This window comes from Dermacentor silvarum, chromosome 7 (genome assembly GCF_013339745.2).
Source record: "Dermacentor silvarum isolate Dsil-2018 chromosome 7, BIME_Dsil_1.4, whole genome shotgun sequence".
NCBI classification, from domain to species: domain Eukaryota; kingdom Metazoa; phylum Arthropoda; class Arachnida; order Ixodida; family Ixodidae; genus Dermacentor; species Dermacentor silvarum.
Genome location: NC_051160.1, coordinates 28,370,301 through 28,395,425, shown reverse-complemented (window position 1 = coordinate 28,395,425; position 25,125 = coordinate 28,370,301). Strand labels below are relative to the sequence as shown.

The 25,125-nt window shown below is 48.4% G+C and overlaps 1 protein-coding gene across 3 annotated transcripts in view; it reads left to right on the top strand.

Annotated features, from left to right (window-relative positions):
* Nucleotides 1–25,125, top strand: part of LOC119457830 (homeobox protein Meis1) — a 343,572-nt gene that overhangs the window by 90,581 nt on the left and 227,866 nt on the right. For all 3 annotated transcript variants that reach the window (XM_037719582.2, XM_037719581.2, XM_037719584.2), the window contains exon 6: nt 12,136–12,411. In XM_037719582.2, the coding sequence (XP_037575510.1) occupies nt 12,136–12,411 (276 nt within the window). The remainder of the gene's footprint in view (nt 1–12,135; nt 12,412–25,125) is intronic.

Below are 25,125 nucleotides of genomic sequence, written 5' to 3'. Positions count from 1 at the left end.
CTTCTTTCTCCAGTGTACCTTGTATCTTGCCCCATATCTTTTTATCTCTTTTGACATGCTTTACAATTTTGCTTTGTCATCGTCGTTCTCATGATCGTCACCGTCGCATCATCATCGTCCTCATGCTTTTTAATGACCTCTGCAGGACGAAGTTGGCGTTGCTTGTGCGATTATTTGTCTAATTTAGGAATTCATTGCCTCTCTTGGTCTTACCACCCTGTGGTTGACCGGACCTTGTCAGGGATATTTCGTCATATTCTGGAGCTCCCTGCGGAGTGTATTTCCGATGTCGCGTCACTGTTTACCCCCCCCCCCCCCCTTTTTTTTTTTTCTTTTTAATGAAGTCTAGCCATATCGCGTAATGTTTTGTATGTGCAGTCAAACCTCGCATGAGTGCTTCTGTTTTCGATTAATGAAGTTCTCGACTTAACGAAATAATTTAGTGGTCCCATCAACTTTGTTAAATGGAGGTTTAACTGCATACACTCTCAGGCCCATCACTTGTACTCTGTAACACACTGTACTATATTACCCTCTCCATTTACTACAGTCACTGAGCATCCCGAGGTGTATGGTGCGTTACTCGAATAATGTCTCAATTTACCGAAATAATTTTCGTGTCCTATCGACTTCGTTAAATCGAGGTTTTTAACAACGTACTGCTTCGAGGCTCGTGTTGTTGCAATCCTTCGACTGTACTCTGTAACACACTGTAATACGTTACCCGCTTCCCTTACTAGAGTCACGACATCCCGGTATGAATGGGGGTATGCTATACGAATAAATGATAGATGAACGAACTCACTTGCGCAAGCCTCTTTCGCGTTCGTGATTGGCTGGCGTTATACCCGTAGCTTTCACCCTCACTGGGCAGCGTTCGCGTGAGACGGGAGTGTTGAGAAACGAAAAGAGCAGCGTCTCTCTCTTCTTCAAGGACCGAGACGTTTTCTCGGCAGCTTCTTATAGCTCATGATGCTCGCCGTTCTCGAAGGAGAAGGCGTGAGCGTGTGTGTGTGTGTGTGTGTGTGTGTCTGTTTGCGTTGTGCGCGAACGCGGGGAGTTGTTGCATGCACGCGCGATGCTTGTGGAATAAGAAGAAATGATGGGGGGATTGCGATGAGCCGGGCTGCTGCTGCTTCTGCTCGTCCGATATGAGGGCGTAGCCATGCCAGTCACGTATGCCTTGGGTGCAACGAGCAAGTGCGTCGCGCCGCACTCTAAGAGTGAAGTTCAACGCGAGCAAGCTCCCTGTAGGAGTGCGTCCGATTTCAGTTGGTTTCGGGTGATTCCTTGCCTCTCGCGTGTCCGCCCTTCTTTCTTATGCATTGCTTGTGTGCACGTGTGTGTTTGTGTTTGGCTGCGTTTGGTTGTGTTTGTATTGGTGCGTATGTGTGCATGTTTCTACGTGTGTTGTGTTTGCGTTCGTTTGTGTGTGTGTATTGGTTGAGTTGCGTGAGCGTTGTGTTTCATGCGTGTGTGTGTGTTTGTATGTGTTTCTGTTTTCGTTTGTGTTTACACGCTCGCTCTCAAAAGACGTCTCTTCCAACGGGCGCCTGACCCCACGAGACTGCGCAGACAGTAGACGAACAAACACACTCGCGCTCAGTGTTTCTTGAATAATATTCCCCAGGGTTACCCAGTTCGCTTCTTTGCTTCATTTTTCTTTCTTGTTTTGTCGTTCTTACATTTCCTCGCGCTCCAATGCTTCATGCAAATGTTCGCTATATACCCACTTCTGTATATACCGTCGTCATCTTTGACGGTGTGGTTGGTGGTGGGCGTCTTTTATTATTCACCGGTTCCACACTCGCGAAACTCCTGTATCTAGTGAGACTTTTCTTTCTGAGTAAATCGCTTTTTGTTGTTGTTGTTGTTTCCTTGCCCATTCTTTACGTATGCCTGCCTTTTTCTCTTGGAGAAGGATCGTTTGTTTCTGGCCGGTTTCGCAATGGTATCGCGCGATTCCTGTTCGTCGGTTGCGCGCTTTCGTCTCGACATTCACCGACCGTGAACAACGTTCTTCACACTGCAAACGAAAAAAAAAAAAAAAAAACCACATAAAGCATACGAAGGAAGGTAGAAGTGGTCCCGGCGGCTGCTCAAAGGAGAGGTTTAGAGTCGGAGAAAACAACGAAAAAAAAAAAAAAAAAAACTGGTTCTTCGTCTTCGCCAGTGTTTATTTTTTTCGTCTTCCTTTTCTGTTTTTCGGTTTTGTCCCGTATCCCTCACCTTTGCCGGCAAGAAGGTATTGCGTTTGCGACGACGTGGAATGGTGGCTTCTCTCCAGCTGGAGGAGATACGGCAATGAAATATGGACCGAAGCAGCTTGTATAATAGCGCGGTGTATAGGGGAGTGCAAGGGAAGACGCGGAGAGCTGAGTCGGTGACTCCAGATCCAACAATTTTCAGCGGAAACAGTGTGATTGTTATCATCATTACCTTATTTTATTTGGTAATCGGTAGGCGGCGGTGACGGTTCTATAGCTGCAGAGATACCGTTCGACCTATCCGCTTAATGAGGGAGTTTAATGCTATCATTCGGAATAATTTTGAACCGTTGTGCATTAATTTCTTTTTCTGTATTTTTTTTTTTGTTTGCCCAGACCTTGATGTGTTAGGTATTGGTTTTTACCGTATACAAGCCTAAATACTCCCCATCCCCTACATCCATAGGTGCCTGTAAACGCAGAATCTAACACTATTTGCTACTGCAGGAGTCTTTCTTTAGTTATTTTTTACGTTATTATTCTTCGTAAGCATCGTAAGCTGTAGGCAGCTGGTTCTTCCTGCTTTATGGTTGTTGTTGTTTCATTTTTCTTTACCTCTTAGTCCGGGGAGTAGAATCTCGGGTGCTTGAAGCGTGACCGCCATTCATTTTCCGGACGACTACTTTTTTAAAGCACAATGTATCACAATTCTGAGTGCGGAACACTTACGATCTAACTCGGTCTGTGTGACTAACGACCGGCGTTTCTAAAGTTATCGAAGTTCAAATCAGCCTTACTGCTGTCTCTCCGTGTTCTTAATGCGTATTTATCTTTGTTCTGATTTCGCTCCGGGAGAAGCCTGTATGTGAGTTGCACGTAGGCGTACTTTGTTTGTCGTTGTTGTTTTTGGAGGATAACTTCGTGTTGTGCTGCGCTAAGCGGTGGTTTATGTTCTGGATGATCGAAATCATCGCCGCTGTTAAAGGGACATCAACTCAAGAGGACGAGTGGGTGTACACGTAGACGTTGTGAAACTTGCAGACCAAAAAAAAAAAAAAAAAGAGCCAGAAAACCCGGGGACATATCCTGTCCTTCGTTCATCATCTTTCGTCATGTTTCGTCGTACGTGTTTGCTGTGTCAGGGGTGGTGGTTTCCTGGAAAAAAAATGGTCAGTATTTTCCGAAACTCTGACTAGCAGGAAGTATGGACAACCGACCCGTTTGTAAGACCAGCGAGGTGCGCTAAAGATGTTAGTAACGAGGCGGTAATCCGCGTTACAAGGCAAGGGCAAACTTTTGCGCAAGCTCGCTCGCACGTGCGCACAGCCGCTCGGCACGCTCACACACTTTTTCTTTCTTTCTCTCACCTAGGTAGAATCACTCACTCATAAACACTCTCACTCTTGCTCAGACGCACACGCTCACGTACTCGCATCAAAACACACAGACGCACTTTGCGCACTAACTCATGCGTACTGACTGACTCACTCTTTCTGTCGCTCACACACGCACCACACTCTGTCACTCACTCACTCACTCACTCACTCACTCACTCACTCACTCACTCACTCACTCACTCACTCACTCACTCACTCACTCACTCACTCACTCACTCACTCACTCACTCACTCAGACGAACACACCTACTCACCTGCGCAAATTGTCGTGTGTGTATATATATATATATATATATATATATATATATATATATATATATATATATAGAGAGAGAGAGAGAGAGAGAGAGAGAGCAAAGAGTAAATATAGACACACTCACCACAGATGAAAACGAAATCGAAGGACAGTGACGGAATTTTCCATTCTCGTCTCATCTGTTAGCGCGCGTATGCCATTGGCTCGGTTGCCCTGCGCGCTTGCGCGGTCCTATCGACGTTTGCGAAAACGAACGGCGTCCTTGTCAATGCATGTCTGGTCGATTGGCAGCCAGCGAAAAAGAGAAAGAAAAGTAGAGAAAGAAAGGAAGAAAGACTGCAGCGTTGGTGTCGGCGGCCTCCTCTGCACGAGAAAGTGAGGTCAGCTATAAGCCGCGCGACCTCTCGTCAATAGACAGTCGCGAGTTGCGGTTGGCTGATGGGTGACGTTCCGCGCTGCGCTGGAACCGGACCCGCGACCTTCGACTGTCGGGAGGTTGAAAACGAGACTCCAAGGGCGGCGGTGTTGTGTCCCTATAGCGTATTTCTATTTGCGCCCTTGTGTCTGTATGACAATCTGACGTCGCTGATTTCAGAGTGTTTTCTCGTGTTTGCGTCGTTTTGGCGCAGTAATGGTCCCTCAGACTTTCCACATCGATCCCTTGGTTCCCTTAGAATGTCACTTGTTGTCGACAAACAGTTGGTTAGACCCGAGTAGAGGATGTCACAACCCGTGACGTTCACTGCGAGCTGGTGCGTCAACTTCAACGTGGCGTGGTCACCTGGTCTTTCGTTCTAACGCTTTTCGAATGGCCTTGCAAAGCCTCGTCTTACTGTGAGAGTGGTTTTCTTGTCATTGCCACAGGCGTAACTTCCCAGTGAAGCTTAATCTTTAGTGTCGCTTTAGCGTCAGGGCGAAGACAAGGCGTCTCGTTTACGTCAGGGCGAAGGCAAGTCCCCTTGTGAAAACGTTGGCTCCGGAGACATCTCTTGTTCGACCAGTCAGTCAATTCAGCGTCTTCATACTCCCGTGAGCCACCGTCGTCTTTGGACGAGTGTGTGAAAGACCACTTGGAGATCGCTTGTGTACACAGCGAAGAAAGCAGGAATGAACTCGTACGTAAGCAAAACAAAAACAAACAAACGAAAAAAACAATGAGATACGATATCGTTTGCCTAATACCCGCGACTGAGTTCCCGTATTGGAAGGTCCGAATGCCCCCTCCCCTCACAGACACACGGATGAGACCACGCGGACGGCAGAGGGACGCGACGAGGCATTTCCACCGGGGCGGTGACTGTGGTGGTCTTGAACGGCAGCGATGATAAGGGTGTCGAAGGCAGGTGGCGTTTAGATAAACTACTGGGCCCCGTCCCGGAGACCAAAGACCCATACATCTAAAACCATGAGCTCACAGTTCCTGGACCTATACCTCTCTGCGCGTACTGAGAAAAGTAAAGAAAGATTGCGGAAGAAATGAGTTCGGCACTATCTTCGCTTCGGCTCATCAATACCATGCAGCCTTGTGGATGCTCGAACGTCAGTGACGAGCCGTGCTCTGGCAATGGCTATGGCGTAGAGGAGGACCATGTTCAGATTTTGACATGGAAGCACGTGTTTTGATGTGCAGAAGACCGAGACTCAAACGAAAGCAAGCACATACTGAAGCAGTGTATTTACCTTCTTTTGCATCGTTGTCTTTTGTAGTGCACAAAAGAAAAGTTTGCGTCAACAATGAGCCAACTTGCCCAGATTAAGACGTTGACAGCGTCTGTATATATCGTCTGCTGTATGTCATGAAACTTGTGCCACGTGTATTGCGCTATCGTCTGCTCAACAGCAGACCGGTGTTGCTTCGTGCCTTCTGCACCCTCAGCAGAAGACGCTGAGCAGACGACGCCTTAACGTCGTCTGCTGAAAGCCGTCGAGAGCAGACGACATGGCCACGGACGAACACGTCGCACAAGAACCAAGCGGTCCATTATGCCCGCTCTTGTGATATCCCGACGACAACTGAACCTTATACCAGCTACATCGCTGCACCGATTTGGTGTCGCAGAGCATATCTGCTTCGCCGCCAGTCTGAAAGTGTCTCTCTTCATACAAATCGAAAAGAAAACTGCTTCGGCGTGCGATGGCCGAATTCCGCGCTGCATGTCTGGATTGGAAAAGTAGGTAGCACAGGGGATGGGATAGAGACGCAGTGCGGTTGCGATTGCATCCTGTGGTCAAGCAGCGCAAAAAAGAAAGTCAATTGCGGGCAACGATGGATATGGTGGGTGGAAAAAAAAGTGCAGGGAAGCGAGCGCTAAGTGTTGCGACCGGCGTTGATAGGGGGGGGAGTCTATTGGGAAGAGCTACGCGGTTGTATTTTTTCCAAGCTGCGCGTCCGATGAAAGGTCGAGTGTTGTAGGCCTAGTCGTCCGGGTGTCCCCCTCCGTGTCGAGTCGGTTGGCTTGAGAGAGGCAGAAAAATAGAAAAACAGAAATCTGCTCCCAAGTGGACTGGCGATGTGGGACCGATATCGGGAGGTGAAATGAGGGGGGTCGAAGGTTATGCGAAAGTGAAAAGCCGCGCGCCGATAAAACAAGGCGAGGCGTACGCGCGCATACAAATGAGACGAGACTCGCCGTATATCCGTACGTGGAGTGGCGGCAGAGGGCATTGTCGCTGAATGTCAACCACGCGCGTGGCTGGATGATGTGTACCGCATACGCAGAGTCGTTCCATATCACAGCAATTTTGAAAGTCCGGTGCACATTCGGGTACTTTTCTCTGGAGGGGGGGGGGGGGGGGGGATGAGTTGACTGACGCGCCACCTGTGAGCGACTATCTGAAACTCATCGTCAACCATCGCCTGCGAAGTAGTGCTTCAAATGTCTGATGTGACTGCAAAAAAAAAAAAAAAAAGAGAGAGAAAAAGGCATGCTGATTTAAAATACTGTTTATTTGGCTTTGGTACAGTGCGTAGGGACATCTTATTTCGGCTTAGCGCTCGAAGAGTGGCGCGGTAAATGCCATAGTCAGCAGACTTCCCGCGTTGTTCACCCCTCACTGTGTCCGGGTTTTGACATATGGGGTCAATGTTGAGTTGCCGATTTGGTATTGTTGAAGCGTAGCGTTTCCTGCTAAAATTACTAGAGATAACTCTGCTATCATAACTCTGCTATCGTTGAGTTACCATGGTAACGACGAATAGCATACGGATTTGTCTAACGTTCCTGCTTCTGACTTCGGACGTTCCTGTGGCGCTATTTATTATGGTTTGACATATATTTCTACGCAATCATATTTTTTCCAAACACACCACGGCAATAAGTTTCTGAGCTCCGTTTGCCTCTAGTAGGTTGTTGTTAATTTTTTTTAGGAATCGTTATGGTCCAAATAACCAATTCGATATCAATTTTCTGTCTTCTTATCTAAACAAGACAGCGTTCGCAGAGAGATGGAATCTTGAAGTGATCAACAATGGGTCAACGAGAACGTTTCGACAAGCGTAGTTCCGTTTTCCGTTTACGTAGACAATTAAGTCCACTTTGTCGAATCGTTTAGGCTTCGGGCTCAAGCATCTCTTGTTTTTGTTTTTTGAAAATGAAAGAGATTCAGTCGCCTGTAATGCCTACGGCAACTCCATTTCACGTAATTGCAATGCCATTAGAAAAAACAAACACTGTATAATAAGAGGCAATGCCAATGATTTGGAAGATCCAGAGCGGAGCTAGAGTGAATGAAGTCTACATGTATTCCTAGACACACTGGAACGTATAGAGGCAAACGGACCGAGGACAGTTTGCTGCACACGCGATACTGAGATCCCGAAGGGTAGAAGAATTGGGCATGTCGGTATTGTAATCGTTGGCATTTTAATAGTTGGTATTATTTTAATCCCGGACACATGGCGCGTATAACGAGTTCCAAAAAAAAAACAAAAAACGTACACACGAGGCCGCAATGCGATCTAAGATAAAAACAGGCGTATACAGATGAAGCAAACACACAGATGACATAATGCACGGACAGAGACACAAACATTAAAAAAAAAAAAAAAAAAACGGGCTTCATCACACAGGGCTCACAGAAATGGGTGTGACAGCAGACGTATTAGACCACAAGCGGACGCAGACACAAATTAAGTGCACTAAATACGACCGATGGAAGCGCGCTGCGTGTACATCTCTCGTTAGCGCACCGTTAATCACTTCTATAATACTTGCGGAGACTCGCGTAAAGAAGGCGACATATTCTTTAACTAAACAGAATACTAAAAAAAAGGCTTACGGAAACAGAAGTGCTGCCCTCCCTTCCAGCTATCGCAGCATTGTAATGAAGCAGACGACGCCCTTTCGATTCGACTCTTCTGGGACAAAAAACAAGGAAAACAAACAAACGAAGGAAACAAATCCAAATCAAGAAACGAAGACTACGCGCACACACCTCCCCAGTCTTGTTCCAGTCCTTTCTTGCACTCCAAGCGTGTGTACACTTTATATACGCCTCCTATATCTAGAAAGCGTCGCCAGGTACTCGTTTCACTCGCTGTCGTTCCTCTCTTTACGACGCCATCGCCTTCGCTTGCGTCAGCTCCTTCCATTTTAACACCGCGGAATCATGTCGGGCCGTCAACCCCTCTGTATTTTTTTTCCTTTCTGGTTCTTTTTAAACCTGCCTCCTGCGTCGCCGTCTCACTTTGATTGCTCCGCTGCCCTTTGAATAAAGCGCAGCTTTGATTCGCGCTCTGTTGGTCCATTTCGCGAAATCCCCGCAGTGCAGACGAAGCTATGGCTCGCGTTAGTCAATCAGAAAAAGAGAATCAGTATCAGAAGAATCAGAAAAGCTCCCCTCCAACGTACATGTCTGATCGCCCTCCGCTTGGCGCCGGCTGAATGGGTCCGCTGGAGGATTAGTAACGGAATGATTACGGGAGGATTATTCACGTAGCCAGAAGTCAGACGGGGAAGCAGAAGACTGAGCATTATAAACCAACGCATTAACTAACACTTTGGTTTATAATGCTCAGTGGATTCAGCGTAAGTGCACAAAGGAGAGGAGGAGAGGTAGACACAACGAGCGCTGGACATCAACTAAAAGTTTATTGTGCACAATTCGAAACTATACAGAAGTCACTCGGGCTTTGGTTTTTTGTTCAGTATTAGCTCTCAGTTGATGTCCAGTGCTTGTTGTGTCTATATATTACCTGTGGTTTGTGCATTTGAGGCGAGTTTCAACCTTGCATTCTGAATTTACGGAATTGATTATAGTCGCGTACTTTTTTTTTTTCCTCGGGAACACGCTGCTGCAAGCTCTTGATACTGATTGGCTGACGCGAGCCCTATACCGGCGCACCTTTGCTGTTGCCATATCGGAGGCTAGATATAGCGTTAGCTGCACTGCAGTGTTTGCCATAGCGAGGCATAGACGCGCCGAAAACCGCGATCCTGTAACACTCAGGTGTACTGCGCTATACTATAAGGCTGTCCCAGCAAACGTTAGCGAAGCTGTTCAACTAAAGATAATGTTTTCAAAACACGGTGCGTAGATAAAATTATGAGACCTACGGTGTTCGGTCGACAGGCCTCTGACGACTGAACATCATAGGTCTTAAAATTGTGTCTTCGCCGTGTTTTTTCAATCTTTCTTTTTCGTTGAAGAGCTCGGCTGAAGTTAGCTGGGACACACCTATATACTGTATACATGGAGGCACGCCGACTGGCGCTGAGTGGAGTTCGCCGGAATAGTAAATGAGGAAGATCCCCCCCCCCCCCTCTCCTCCGTTCCCCGCCGCCTTCTCTCCCCCTGTTGGCCATAATGGCCGATGAGTGCTCGCCGTGATAACGGGTGTACACCGGGAACCCTGAAAGCGGTGTCCCGGTGTATCTGGGTGAAGACAGTGAGGGGGAGGGGGGGGGGGGGGGTTGAACGCGCTTTTCCAATCTAAAAGAAATGCGACGAGTACGTGTGTCTGTACGTGTGTGTGTGGGGTATCTGGAGAGGGCGAGTATCGTCGAATTAAATGGGTATCTAAAAAAACAAACAAAGATGCGTATTGATGTTTGCTTGCTATACACGCTGTGTTTTCTCGTTTTCTTTCTTTCTTTCTTTTTTTTTTTTTTTTTTGGCTGTAATGCACTGCTCGGACGAAAGCGTCGAAGTGGTGGTGAAGAAGGGAGTAAAGGAGCTGTGAAGATAGCGTTTGTGCGTGTGTGGTGTTTCGTATGATTGCGTAGATGTATTTCTTTCTTTTTGTGTTTTTAGATGTATCAGAGGAGGGGGTCGCGGTTGGCACGCCTTCTTTGTAATCGGTTTTCGGCGACGTGTTGCTTTTATATGGGGCATCCATATTGCTTACGCGCTCTCGTGAGCTAGCTATCCTATACTCGCGAGGCCCTTATCGTGTTCGGGTCCCTCGCCTAATCGAATCGTCGCTATCGCTGCCTATTTAGAGCCTTCTGCCTGACTCTCAATATGCCGGATAACGCCTCTCTCTCCTCTTCCTGTATACGCGGTCTCAGTCGGTTTTTTTGCCGCGGGCAAATGCGGTGCATATTGACCTGCGTTTTCGTTCGACGATCTCTCTTTCTGTGTTGATTCTTTTAATTCGCTTCGTTGGTTCGGTCGAGCCGAAGTTATCTTGTGTGTCGTTTTTTTTCTTTCTTCGATTGCGTGTCGGGAAGGAAGGCGAAAGTGGCAGTCCGTATATGGAAGGATCGACTCGTAATGGGCCGCGAGTTAGGGTAGATGATAGGCGTCCATATTGACCCCACGACGCCGCACTTTCTGATGTACCACGCGCGTGACGGAGTTACTAGGCTCGTGGAGGAAGTTATAATGCGATCTCTCTATTCGACTGACGGAATGCCGTCTCGGAAACGTGCAGTACAACAGGTGTGTTGACCCGATGGCGATAGACTATATATAGTGCTTACGGATGCATCAATTGCCGTGCGTGGTTTTCTTGAGCAAGAGCTGCCTTTCAGGGACTGAGCTGTTAGACTGACTGTTGTGAGACCGATGCAGTTATGGCCAGCTTAGTAAGTTGCTTCCGAGCGCGAAAGACCACACTCACATGCACGCAGCTTACTAAGATGAATTACCAACTAGTCTAGCTACAAGTTCTTCTATGCTATGGGCGAATTGAGCAGTTTTACGCCTTTTAATAAGCATTTGTGTTTAGTTCCTGTTAACGTTGAACGTAAGCTCATCAACGTTTGGGGAAACGTGCCAGCATGTCAATAAAGAAAAGAGGAAACGTATTCCGGAATCCAAGCCTTTCCTTGCGACCAGTTTTGTCGGTTTCCATTGACTGCAATGGTGTGCGTATTCAATGAAACGCAGCAACTTCGTCAAGATTCGGTTGATTCTCAATAGCTTTGTATTGAGTCTCCTGACTCAATAACTACATTCTGAGTCTCCTTACCTAACACATTCATTTGAGAGCCTATTTACTCAGTAACTTCAGCATGAGATACTATTTACTCAACAACATTAGCTTAAAAGTCTACTCGACTGACGAAGTCCATCTTGAGAATCTCTTTACTCGATAAGTTTGTCTTATAAGTCTACCAGTAGCTTCATCTTGAGAGCCTGATTCTACAACTTCAGCTTGAAAGTATGTTGAATCAATAACTTCATCTTCGGAGTCGTCTAACTTTATTTCTAAGAAAGCAAATTTATATTCCTTACCGTAATCCCTGTGATCACGTGGGAACACACGTGATATGCATATTTCGAATTCGGCGCATACGGTATTTTTCCCAAAAATAAACGTTATCTGACGAGTCTGTTGACTCTCAATAACTTTATATTGACCGTATATTGACTCAGTGGCCTAATTTTGAGTCCATATATATCGACTCCATGAATTGATATTGATATTCTACTGATTGAGTAGCTACAACCAAGATTCCTGCATCTGGGGTGGGGGATATTCTGTAAGCGTCCACCTAGTGTACATGTCGATTTTGTCTGCTGCTGAAGTTCTCATTGACTGGGCTACGGTACGCGTTAGTAGAACACAGGCGACCCCAGCCAATCGGTACCTCAGCAGCAGACGAAATGTAAGATGTCCACTAAGTGGACACTTACAGAATACCTCGCCCTGAGCCATGATTCCTACGCCTACACCTGAGATATGAGAGTCCATACACGCGTATGATCGTAACTTCATGTTGAGAGTCTCTGCGTGACTTCATCTTGACAGTCAACTTGAGTTCTGATTGAATGATTCTCAACTGAACGAACTCAACCGCCTGCTTTCCTTTTGTTTTCCTCTTCACAGGTGCACGAGCTGTGCGACAATTTCTGCCAGCGGTACATCAGCTGCCTGAAGGGCAAGATGCCCATCGACCTGGTGATAGACGAGCGCGACAGCAAGCCCGGGGACCTGGGCGACAACAACAACAACCACAACAGCAGCGGCGGGGGCTCGGGGGGCGGAGGGGGCTCCGGAGGGGGCGGAGGGGGCGGGGGAGGCGGAAGCGCGGGGGGCCGCGGTCACCACAACCCGGACACCACGGGCCACAACAGCACCGACAGCTCCTCCACGCCGGATCAGGTCAGTCCCATGGCCGATGCCCATGCGCAACTTTTAAAACGTTTACCGCTTTTTGACTCCCCCCGAAGCGTGGTGGTTATTTCTGTGGACTACCAGTCCCAAACTTCTATTTGTCATACCTCGCGGTAGTTTTCCTCCCTTGCCATCAACCTGCGCTATTGGTTTCAGTTTGATGGCTCTTCGGGCCGCATTCACGAGGCTTTTTTTGTGTTGTTGTTGTTCTTAAGAACGTTTTTTTATGACTCGTTTTCGTTAATACCTTCGCCGTCACTGTTGACTGGCACCTGTTCCTACGAAGTCGTCTAGCTTAAGAAATGATTCGTGAATGCGAACGCTGAACCCACGTAGCGCCATGCGTCCGAAGCTTCACACCTGTCTCAGCCCCTCATAGTCGCGTTTTACGTAGTCGGGCGCTGGTCTATAGCCAACGCCACCTTATAGATGTTCCGAGCGTGTCGATAGCCGGTACTTGGTGGGGGTGGGAAGGTTGTTACGGCCCAGCCTCCCCGCCCCCGCCGCTGGATGCCGCCGCCACTTTTGGGCGGTGGAACACGTGTGCCGCTGACCTTGACGCGGCACCCTTCAAGGTCGAAGGCGCCGTCCGGTCTGGCGCAGACCCGGCTCGCTCGAGACCCCGCGTGGGAAGGAGACCGGATTGCAGGCGCCGTCTGTCTGTACGTCTCGCGAGAAAGGGCGGTAGTGTTGTGTGCCGCTGCCGTCGGCTTCGGGTCTCCCTCACCGCCTCCCTCTCTAGGTTTTCGAGACTGCATCGGGCTTTCTTCGCATCTATACGGCGCCTGTGTCTGCTGCGTATACTACGATCCATAACCCCGAGCCACCGAGATATACGACGGAGGCAGAACGATGAGACGTGAAGGTGGCGAACGGATGAGGACGGTCGGGCGGGCGAACGTCTTCGACACTCGGTTCCACTGCAGGGGCTGCAGACTAACATACTTGCTTGGCATTTAAGGTACGGCGGTTCCACTCCGTTCCCCCGATGACGCCTGCTCCGCGACTTCGTATCATAACTTGCGGCGTCGGCCGCGAAACGTGGAATGCAACTGCGCATGCTGGAGCCTCCTCCTTTTTCTGCAACGTGCTTTGTGGACGTTACCAGGATATTTTACGTCTGCTCGCCGCCGCAGCAGCAGAAACAGTCGTTGCCGTCGGCTGCAACGTTCCTTTCGTGACTGAATCTCTCCCGGGGTTTAGCCACATCATGTGGGTATCCGTGCCGGATATTGTACTTCTGCTGCCCTTGCAGCAGAAGCAGACATCGTCTGCAACGTTCCTGTCGTGGCTGGCTGAAGCTCTCCTGTGATTATCCGCCTGTAGTCTCTTGAGCATGCGTCCTGGATATTTGATGTCTGTAGCCCCGCAGCAGAAGCAGCCATAGTGGCTGAACGTGGCTAAACCTTTCCGCTGGTTTATCCGTACGATGTGTTTTGTCTGGCGAGTATTCATGGCAGTAGATGCACCGATGGAGGTCTTTCTGCCTGTATTTTGGGCGGTCAGTATTGGTGCGGTGGCTTAATACGTTTGTTTGGTGCTTGACATGAGTGTCACCTTGTTGGGCGAGCGAGTCTGAGGGTGCGCTTTGCAGAAGTCGCTTCGTGAATTTCGAATGAGGATCACAGCTTGTTCATGGCATCCGTCGAAATTCGTCTGGGTTTGAAGGTGACCAGGTTGGCCACATGATGACGACCGGGCTGTATACTAGCGAGCCCTTTGATGTTGGCAAAGGCGTTTTTCTGCGTTGCCAAAGGCGTTTTCTTCCTTGCTGTATCTCGTATTTCTATTGCACGAGTCTGTTCGGCAAATGTATAGGGCAGCCAATCGTGCGCTCTTCTGATTGATATCCATAACGTCCATATCCTCAATAGGTGGAGCCCAAATACGTGCACCGGCAGCGGGCTCCCCCTTGCGTAACAGAAACTAATCTCGAAGGCCACGTTTTTGTTGGATGCATGCGCCGGAAGCCTTCGCAATAGCGGGAAACACGTCATTGACGCCATGTTTTGAACGCTATCTTTGTTATCCGTTTAATCTCGAGCGGCATGCGCGCACCACCGGATCTCGGAGCCCATGGGTTGGGAGATACCGCACACGCGTCTGCAGCCTTGTCCGCATCGCTGACGGTGGTTGACCGACGAGGCTGGCGGAGAAAGAACTTGGCGCCGATCGGTGCAAAGTGTTGGGCCGCGCCCCTCTGCCACGCATATAACTATATCGCCGGCAGCTAGCTCCTTGTGTGCCCCCCTCTTTCTTGCCGCTTTCCACTCGCGTGTTCCTCACATTCCCGCCTGGCACCGCGGACACGCCATCGTTCGATTTAAAGCTGACGCGTCGACGTCGTCGTCGTCCTCGCTGCCGCATCGTTGGCGTGCCGTCCGCCGCCGCGTTGGCTTTTTCTACGAAAGTGGTGCCGGATCTTCTTGCAGTCACTCTCTGCCCCTCTCTCTGCCTATCTATCTCGAAAGCGTTCATTCCACCGGGTCTTCGCGCTCCGGTCTCACCTCCGCCGAGCCCCGCATTTGGTTTTTTTCTCACGTTCAAAGGGCAAACATTTTTGTTTCTTTGATACGTTCGTTGCTTTCTTTTCGCGCTCAAATTATAGCCGGCAGAGCTTTGTATCGCGGGTCCGGAATCAAGCTTTTGTAAGTGGCGCTCAAGGCAAGTTGAGGTTACGCTTGCAAGATGTTGTCCGAGGTGGTTTCTTGTCTGTCTATTTTGCACTGTCTGTATCGCGCTAGCAAACTTCGTGCGCTAGCAAACTAGAGGCGTTCGTGCGTATGTGATGTGTGTGTTCATTTCTGCGTGCGGTGGTGACGTTAGCTAGACGTAGAGCCACTAGTGAAAAGTTCCGAGAAATTCACATTGGGAGCATCAGACCATTGTTTTCTCCGATGTTTTATACCAATCACGAGGCTGTCTATCGGGATTTAAGGGTTTTAATTGCCTAAATCTCTATCCGGTTATATTTCATGGAGCCAAGGATATCGCCGGCCCCCGACGTTCTCATATGTCGGGAGTCACCGGCTGACGTCAAGAAGGAGGTCGGTCGATGCTCGCGCATGTTGGAACTAGTCCGGTGATTTTGACTGTTCAACTGTTCTTTTTTTTTTTCCTGCTTCAAATAATTTTTTAAGCATCCACGAACTTCTACTGTGCCTCCTGCTCACGTGAGTTTGCACTCTTTCGTCGTACAAAAATTCCCGTCTTCCAATTCGAGACCTACAGATAGGAGACGTGTCGTCAAATCCCAGCAGCGCCCATAACGGGTTACGTGTATTGGAATAGCTGCATACAGGTTCAAGTCGTAGCATGTACGCGGCCGCACTCCCCCCTTCCTCCTCACAACCCCTCCAGCATCCAGAGCTATCACAACCGTCACAGTCCTCGCTCGGCGGGCATCATCCACGCTATACAACGATTACCATAAAACTCGCATTTCTCGATAGGTGTGCACACGGGTGGGGAGCGGAAGGCTCTGCGTCGTGGTCTATGAACGCATTGCTTCGTCCACGTTTTGCGACGCTAAACACTGTACACCGCTTTGCTCTTGCCCAAGGTCCATAGCCTATATATATACTTTCCTGCGCCTCGCCAGTGCCTCTGGCAATAAGCGTCAGGTGTATACGCTCCCCTCCCGAAATTGTCAATTCGTTTCTGTTCTCCTTCTCGTTCTTTTCTCGTTCTTTCTATCTTATAGCTGTCCCCACGTACACGTGTTTATGTGTTAGCTGACTTCTCTATATCTAATTTGCGTTTTTTATTCTTCTGTTTTAAGCTGTCGTGGTCGTGTGGCAGTCGTTCGTCCCGGTTTTGTAGTAATTTCGAGGGCATATGCGTTCTTGAATTAGTGCCGGGTGGGTAGTTTTACAGACTCGAAAAGGCCTCTCTTCGTGTCGTCTTGCTTGCTGTGACGCCTAAAGGCCCAGGTGTATAGCGATGACCATTCGAAAAAACGAGTGCCATTTATGTTCTACGGCTGCCCCGAGGCGGTGTTGAACGTGCAGTGCTCTCGGTTAGTTTAGAAAAGAAAACATATGCGCAAGCTTCAGCAAGAGCAGTGGTTGAAGTAGTAGTTGAAACACTAGTAGAAGAAGGGGTGGTGGTAGTAGTATAATGCTGGTGATTTAGCGTAGTGAGAACAGTAGTTAGTAGGAGTAATAGTAGCGCTGGTAATTAGCGTAGTGAAAACAGCAGAGTTAGTAGTAATAGAATAGTAATAGTAGAAGTGGTGAGAGTGTATATAGTGGAAACAGTAGGAGATTCCTTATTGAAGTGACAATAAGGTATGATGATATCATACCTAGCCACTCCTTTGAAACACGGCTACGAACACTGCTTTTCTGAAAGCTGAGCGAATGTTGATTGCGTGATTGATTTATTCATGGCGTCTAACTTTGAAACACGGCTACGAACACTGCTTTTCTGAAAGCTGAGCGAATGTTGATTGCGTGATTGATTGATTCATGGCGTCTAACGCTCCGAGGCAACACTGGTGCTACAAGTGTTCGTATAGTAACCGCAAGAACCATTAGGTTGCACCAGGATAACAGAGTTAAAGCGCTGTTCTTTGACGCTCCCTCCATCTCTTCTTGAGAAAGGTACATACACATCACGCCAACTGTCGAGGCTGGCAAGGTAGACTGCACGTGGGTCGTGGTTTATCGCGGTGTGGACCTGGGGGGGGGGGGGGGGGGGCAGGGGGCATTTGTTATCGGGAAGGTAGCACTAGTGGATCGCCGGTTTTTAGTCGCAAACGAGTGCCTGTCTGCCTACCCACCCTCTTATTACGAACTACGAGCAGTGCCTTCATCGCAGTGTATACAGCTATCTCGCTTTCCAACCGATGACCTCTTTTTTTTCCCCTCTCTAGACTGCTTACAGTGGGGCGAGTAGGTCCGACGACCACTCTCCGAGGAAAGGTGTTGAAAATACGGGGCTTCCTTTTAACTCGCCACCTACCTCGAAGGATAGATTAGCGAACCGCGAGAGATAGAGGAAGGAATAAATAAAAGGTGAAGGAACTAAAGAAAATGACGAGGGAAGGAGTCTGGTCTGAAAAAGTAAGAGGCTCCCCGAAGGCAGAGATTTGGAGTGTAAGGGCGTTGGCTAATTAGAAGTCATTACGCGCGAAATGGTCTCGGTGCGCGCACGGATATATGTATGAGGGGGTGGCCGCGTGGTGGCGCTCTGCGCGTCTTCTCGGTGTGGAAATGTGGTGGCCGTTGTGAGTCGCTTATGTCGCTTTTTGTGTTTATTATACTGCTCCCGGCCCTGATGTCGTCTCTGCGGGCTGTTTTGCCATCCCGGAAGCGGCCATTTGAGCTCTCAATAGGACAAGAGGTCTAAGATTGGCGTACGCGGCGGGGGAGCGAAGAGTGCTTAGTTGAATATGCGCATTGCGCGTGTTCGGGTCGTAATGAAGATAAGTATCGCGGGTGCTGCCGAGGTTTATGGCGGCGATGTTGAAGGGGGGTGCCTTGCTGACACCGACTGTGTCGTGAGGGAGCTATAATAGGAAGGAGGAGAAATTGGCTGGCCCGTGGTTTGTTTCTATTCACTTTTGCGAAAGACGAAAGAGAAGAGGCAGGTGGTAGGATGTGGTCGTGTACTTTTTCGTCGTGGCGTTGAGAAGTTTTCTGGATGTCAGGGATACCGCACCCGACGACGTCTGTGCGTCGTGTCAGCTGGGTGGTCATCAGAGCGAAGCGTTCACTTTGAGGGTTATAAATGAAGGTGATACGGGAATGTTACCCTTAGTGAGTGTGCATTCGCATGTTTGCGTGCGTAGTGCGTATTGCACCAGAGATCTAGAAATGATGTTAAAGGTACGTATATATATATATATATATATATATATATATATATATATATATATAGAGAGAGAGAGAGAGAGAGAGAGAGAGAGAAAGATCCGTGTTACTCGAGCAAAACAGCGTATAATGTATGACACACAGTGTGGGCGTTACGCTTAGAACAGTTGGAGACGAGAAAAGGACTTGGCGGAGTGGAGCGGGTCGTTGTTTTAACGACCTCGTCCCGGTGCATGGAAGAAGTCGGTAACGAAGAGACACGTCGCCCGTTATGCAAATCACGGTTCTTGCACGGGACACCGACTGGTGCTGCCGTGCGATCGTTTCTTTCTTTCTTTCTTTCTTTCGTTGTCGCGCATTTATAAATTCCACCTACGGTTATTTGTGTCTACATTTCTTCGTTGTATACGTCTTTGCTCTATTCTACTCGCTTATCTGTAATGAAAATTCTGTTCTACCTCTCTTCGTTCAGGTGTTTTTTTTTTTTTTTTCTTTAAAAAGAGAATGTCTGACTCCGTAGTAGAAACATTTAACGCAGAGTGAGTCACGCAGGTTTCTATTAGTCACTCGTATTTCGAGTATATTTAGCGCAGGGTTACCTTTCTACCTCTATACCGCCGACAGCGCATGCGCCATCACTACCGGGTAGAACCAACACCACCTAGATAGCACAAGGCCTGTTCACTCCGATCCATGACGTCGTGCTATACCTGGCCCGAAATTTCCATTGCCAAGCCTGGCGTGACGGAAGCGTTGACGTCGAAATCACAGCTGCTTACTCGGGAGCATCCCCGTTAGATTCTATGGCAGTCGGGCCAGGTAGCGTGACGCCATGGATCGGAGTGAACAGGCCTTGTGCTATCTAGGTGGCTTTAGAGCGCGGGTAATGTTGTATCCTAAATACTCTGTGACACTTTAAATACATCGAGACGGTTGAATGAAATTACACTTGCGGGCTTCGTACTGGCGGACCGGTTGTCCGAAAAACAAAATTGGAGAGCGAAGGGGGGGGGGGGTAGCTCGTTGGCTGTGCAGCGGCACCCGACCCCTGCGCGTCTTCTACTGATCTTAGTCGTGCGACACCCGGCGTCTCTGAGTCGCTCCTTCCTCAGTTAACGGCGACTAGTCCTTCTCCTGTTACAGTCTTACTCGAAATTTGTTTCTCCACACGTGATCTACCGTCCCATCTTTTTGTCTTTTTCTTCTTTTCTTTTTTCACTTCGCAGTGTGCACGATGTCATACGCAGAGAACTTAAGTATGGGCGCGTTAGTGTTACAATCAATTTTTATTCATAGCCTCCGAGATCACCCGCTACGCGTCCTCTAATCGCGGAGGCCAGGGTTGATTTCGCGTACTTTTTTACAAGTATTACTTAAGATAACTGTGGCGCTGACACTCGTTCATCTACGTTGGCAATCACGGTACAGTAAATGGAATTGTCTAATCTTCGTCCGCATGTGGCTTCAAACGTTCTTGTGACATTATTCATTACGCTTTGTCTGTCTGCATTTCAAGCGTTCGCCAGTTCTCTAAACGCAGCAAGACAATTACTCTATGCCCACGTGCTTAGACATGACGAATTGTTCCATTTATAACGCACTATTTTTCGATCATGATAAGGAAACTTGCAAAATAATAAAATAAAAAAAGGTTGGAGTGCATACCGCAGGCATTGCGAAATCCTGACTGGGAGCTTACCACTGTCGTTGAAAAGAAAAGTTACAATCATTGCATTCTACGGGTGTTAAGATATAGGGCAGAAACTTGGAAGTTAACAAAGAATCTCGAGAGCAAGTTAAGAACCGCACAAAGAGCAATGGAACGAGACATGTTAGGCCTAACGTTAAGAGACAGGAAGAGAGCGGTGTGTATCAGAGAGCAAACGGGGATAGCCAATATTCTAATTGACATCAAGAGAAAAATATGGAGCTGGGTAGGCCACTTAATGCGTAGGATGGATAACCGGTGGACCATTAGAGTTACAGAATGGATACCAAGAGAAGGAGTCGAGGACGGCAGAAAAACTAGGTGGGCTGATGAAGTTAGGAAATTTGCGGGCGCAAGTTGGAATCGGCTAGCGCAAGACAGGGGGTAATTGGAGACCGCAGGGAGAGGCCTTCGTCCTGCAGTGGACATAAAAATAGGCTGATCATTATGATGATGGTATCTCGTTGCATATGGTCGATTTGCGGGCTTGTGAAGTCGTTAGAACCCAGAAGGACAAAGTTTAGGACAAAACCATGTTACTGTCCATACCGCCATGCATGCAACTCCCGGAACAGACACTACAGCGCCAGAGCTTTTTTAGCAATTCTCGAAGGAAAGTATATGGCTCCCTAGCCGACTCGGAAACATGGAACGACTTCTAGCGGCGATGTCTTTCTTTCTTTCCTTCCTTCATGGCCGGCGGTTATGTGCTTCTGTAATGTCTCGTCCTCGAGACGTGATTGCCGCCGATTTCCATGACGCTAATGCGCGAGCGCGCCCATGACGGACATCACGTCTTCATTAGCGATTCGTCGGCCGTGTGTGCGCGTATATACATACGCACGTGGTGCGCCAGCCCTTCCTCGTCCTCTGTGAGGAGGCTGCGCAGTGCTGACGTGTCTCTTTTCCTCGACTCCCGTCAGGGAGCGGTGCAGTTATGTAATTGGGACATGCTGCGACGAGCTTCATTGCCTTGTCATTGATGAGCTAGCGGACTGCACAACGTGATGGGCGCTGTCCCCTTTACGGCATTCTGTTAAGAACTCATTCGGGGGATTTTTTTTTTATAATTTCTTGCTTCGTTTACTTGTCTGTTTTTGTTCTCGTGTTTCTGTCGCGTTGTTTTGTGTTTGTGCTCGTAAGTGGTGCCGGTTGTGACAGGCGCGTTCCCACGACATTTGCGCCAGAGGGTCGATGTGTGTTCCTTTCCGGTTGTTTGAAAGCATGGATATACCGCTTGTCGGACGTATTGGCCTAAACTGTTTGCTCGTGAGTGCGTGGCTTTGCAGTGGATCGCGCATATATTCCCGATGTTAAAATCAAGATTGATTGATTGATTGATTGATATAGATTGATTAATTGATTCATTCATTCCGTGGGTCGGGTATACATAGCGGCCCATGGACTGAAAAGGACTATTCAATAAAGATGGAAGTCTTCCTGCTCCCCCATTGAGCTTAGGGGAGAGTCAGCTACGCGTACTGCTATAGAAAGCAGTTGCTGCCCTTACAGAGGACAAGTCCGTTCGTTCAAAACGTGGGCTCCCGCAACATTCCTTTGCCTCCACCATTCATCACTAACCAGTTTAAAAGAGCAGAGAAATGAGCAAGTTGGTTACGCTTCATGGTTTGAGGCAGTGCAAGGGACTAAATCGAAGAAAGTGAGGGGACGCCGTGTTTGGATTGGATTGGATTTCCTTCTACGATGACGCATGTTCGTCTCGCTTAAATTTCTTCGGCTTCGCTTGCGCTGCCGTCAACCAAGAACACTAACACGTGGCTGTAGTGCTTCTTGTGATCACTTTTCCTGTCACTTTTGTAACTTCGCAATCTCTCTGGCACCGTTTGCGGCCTACGACAAACCTGCTGTAGCCGCGAAGGGGGTACACGTTTCGATCGAGGAAAGTGCGCTTACGTTTATTTATTTATATATATTTTTTTGTGGCAGCTGTCGGGGAGAACCGGGCAGCCTTCCGGCCTCTTGGGCGCGATGTCGCGCGTCGCATAACGAGAGGCCAGAGACATTGATCAGCTGTGTGTGTACAGGCCCGAGAAAGGGTCTATAAAGGCGGTGTCCGTGCGCGTCTACGTGTACACGTATCACTCATCCGGGTGTCGCCGTGTCGTGTACGCGCCTGTAGGATATGCCGCTGCGACCAAATATTGTCGCAGCGACCCTCGCTGACCTTCTTGTGACTCTCTCTTGTACGTGTGCTGCCTGGATTGTGTGCGCACGCTACAACAGCTCGCTCCCGTGGCTCGTCACGCGATGCTCAGCATGCGACGGCTGGCACTCTTATATATGTGTAGTTTGCAAACCCGCAGTTCGCAGCGCGTCGTTCGGCTGGGCAATGACGATTTGAGAGCGCGCGAGTTTGTTTTACCAGCGGATTCTTAAACACACACTGAGGTGGCGTCGCTTCTTAACCCCCGAAGCATGGCCTCCGTGATCTCCGCTGCGAATCTCGCGCGCGCGACTCGCTCGCCGATCTCTGAGGCTATACTGTACGTCTGGCAGTTCGCCTCGACACCGCAACGGTTCGATCTAGAATGCCCAGCAGTTTGGCCGGAAAGTTTTCATTCTCTCCGTTCGCTGACAGGCGAGGCCACGCGTTCAACTTGTTCGTCCCTAGTTATCCATGTTTCTCCTTGGTCTTTTTCTTGTTTTCTACTTGCCGTAGCTACTCGGCGGAACGGGCGAAAGCAAAGCGCGTACGCAAATGTGTACGTCGTTTCTGGAGGGGATATTTGGCCGCTGTTTAAATGCGTGGAATGCCCAGGGAAACAGGAACGCGGACGCGAGGTGCTCCCCGTGGTCTCGAAACAGGAGCTGCGCCAGCGAAGTCAGCGGACGGCGAAGCCGAGCTTGCGAAAGAAAGAACGCGGGCTTGTAAACAGAGTCGTTAAAATTGCATACCTTGCAGTCTTTCAGTTCTGCGTTAGCTGCTATAGCATGAGAAAATATGTAAAACGAAGAAGATTACCAAACGCGATGATCGATGAAACGAGCTCCCAGGCTGTCTCGTGTCTCTTTGCGTCTTTAAACAAGTCAGCTATGGGAAAGGAAGGTTGTTAGTCGTGCATGCATAAAAGTCGAACGCCTTTATAACGAAGTGCTTGGGGCCTCCGAAAACATTCGTTATACGGATCATGTCGTTATAGAGGTCGCGCACCGCACAATTCACAATAGAACCGGGACATAATTATTCCTTCGCTATGCAGGTCACTTCGTTGTAGAAGCGCTCGACTGCTCTCCGTTTCGTACATCGCAGGCGACGCTACGAAGTCTCTACACTTGTCCCACCGTACGCATCCGCGACCAAAAAGTAGTGCGTCACATGTGAAAGAAATACGTACGCGTCATGTAATTCGGCGTAATATTGAGTTCCGCGGATTTATATCGCAAACTGTACCGAAGTTATCACGCTGAAGATGTCGCGGATGTCAACCTATTTATCGCCTAAGGAGAAGTTTGGCACGTTTCTGCGACCGCGGCGGCCTGCAGCACACCGCTTGCAGTCGCGACAATAACATAGTACGTCGCACATACTGGAAGCGCGGAGGTGCACTACTAATGCGGAATTGGACGTAACCTTATGTGAACGAGCTTTAGTTGTAATATCGGAAGTGTAGTTGTTCCGTAGAAAGGTGTCGCGATTCAAAAAGCAACTGCGTTGCGAAACGCGCGGAGTGACACTTTTATGACCGCACTACTTTGCGTAGCCTCTGAAGCATTTTCCTCTATGCGTTGTCCGCTAATACGGAGGAAGGAAATAAACTAGGAAGGAGCATTGTAGCACGCAGCCAGCCTTCGCAAGCCAAATCCGCGCGAAGCCATATCCACTTCGCTTTATTCTCCATCAATATGTCGGCCCAACGCACACTGTAAACTAATTTACGCCCTCTAAAGTGATTAAGGGTGTAAATCGATGAGAGTGTAAATCGGTCTATAGCTCGCACTATTACAACCTTAAGTAAGGGTGTAAATAGGTCTATAGCTCACAGTATTACACCCTTCAGTAAGGGTGTAAATCGGGCTAACTCACAATATTACACCGAGCGAAATTCGCGCAGTGTGCTGCGTTTATGCCGTGGTGAGATGCCGTGCTGCACTCGAGCCATCGGTGCACGATCGGGCATTCAGCTTTAAGAGCGGCGATTACACACACACACGTAGGTGGCGGCATCACGTTTTCGTACGGGGCGGTTCTTTGCATCCCGATGAAGCGTGGCTCCGGCTTGCGAAACGTGTGCTTACCGGCAATCTTTTTTTCTTTCTTAGTTCCTACCGTAACCTTGCTTCTTAGTCTTTCTTCGCTGTCTTCTTTCATTTATTTGACTCGTTTGTCCCTTCCGTTCGATCATTCGGTCGAGCTTTCTTCGTTCTCTCTTTCTTTCTTTCGTTTTTTTCCTTCATTCTTTTTTTTTTTTTTCGTTCTCCGCTCCGCCACTCATTTGTTTCTTTCAATTTCTCTTGTCTCGTTAAACTTGATTTGCCGTTTCGTCTATCGGATTCACTTCATTAGAGAAGATTCCTCCCTCTTGGACCACCAGATAGATTCGCCGTATTTTCAACGGCGATAGATTTCAACGATAGATTCGCCGTAAGATAGATTCAACTAGAATATGCTTCATCTATCTGGTCTCCTCATCAACAGTACCTAATAGACAAATTGGAATCCATCCAAAATCGTGCTGCCCGCTTTATAACTTCTAATTACAGTCGTCAATCTAGCATTACCCAAATTAAAGGTGATATTTCCCTTCCTGACTTGGATTCCCGCCGCTCTGTTGCTCTTCTATGCCTCTTTCATAAATACTTCTATAACTCGTGGTCCAGCCGTTTGTCACTTGAAATTCCTTCTCGCACATCTAGTCGACTCATAATCATCTCAGCTTCAGGCGCATTTTCGGCCGCACAGAGTCATTCAATAATTCTGCATTGCCGCGCGCCATCGCACTATGGAATAACCTTCCAAATGATAATGTTTCAATAAAAGATTCTGCCAAATTTCGTGAACAATTGCAACTTCATATGTTCTCTTGACTCTGTATTAATATATCTTTTTTTATGATTACCAGTGTTCCTATTTCCCTTCCAATGTACAAATTTACTTGTTTTTTCCTACTATGTAGTTATTTTTATGCCTTATTTTGTGCCTTTTTTCTGTAACCCCCC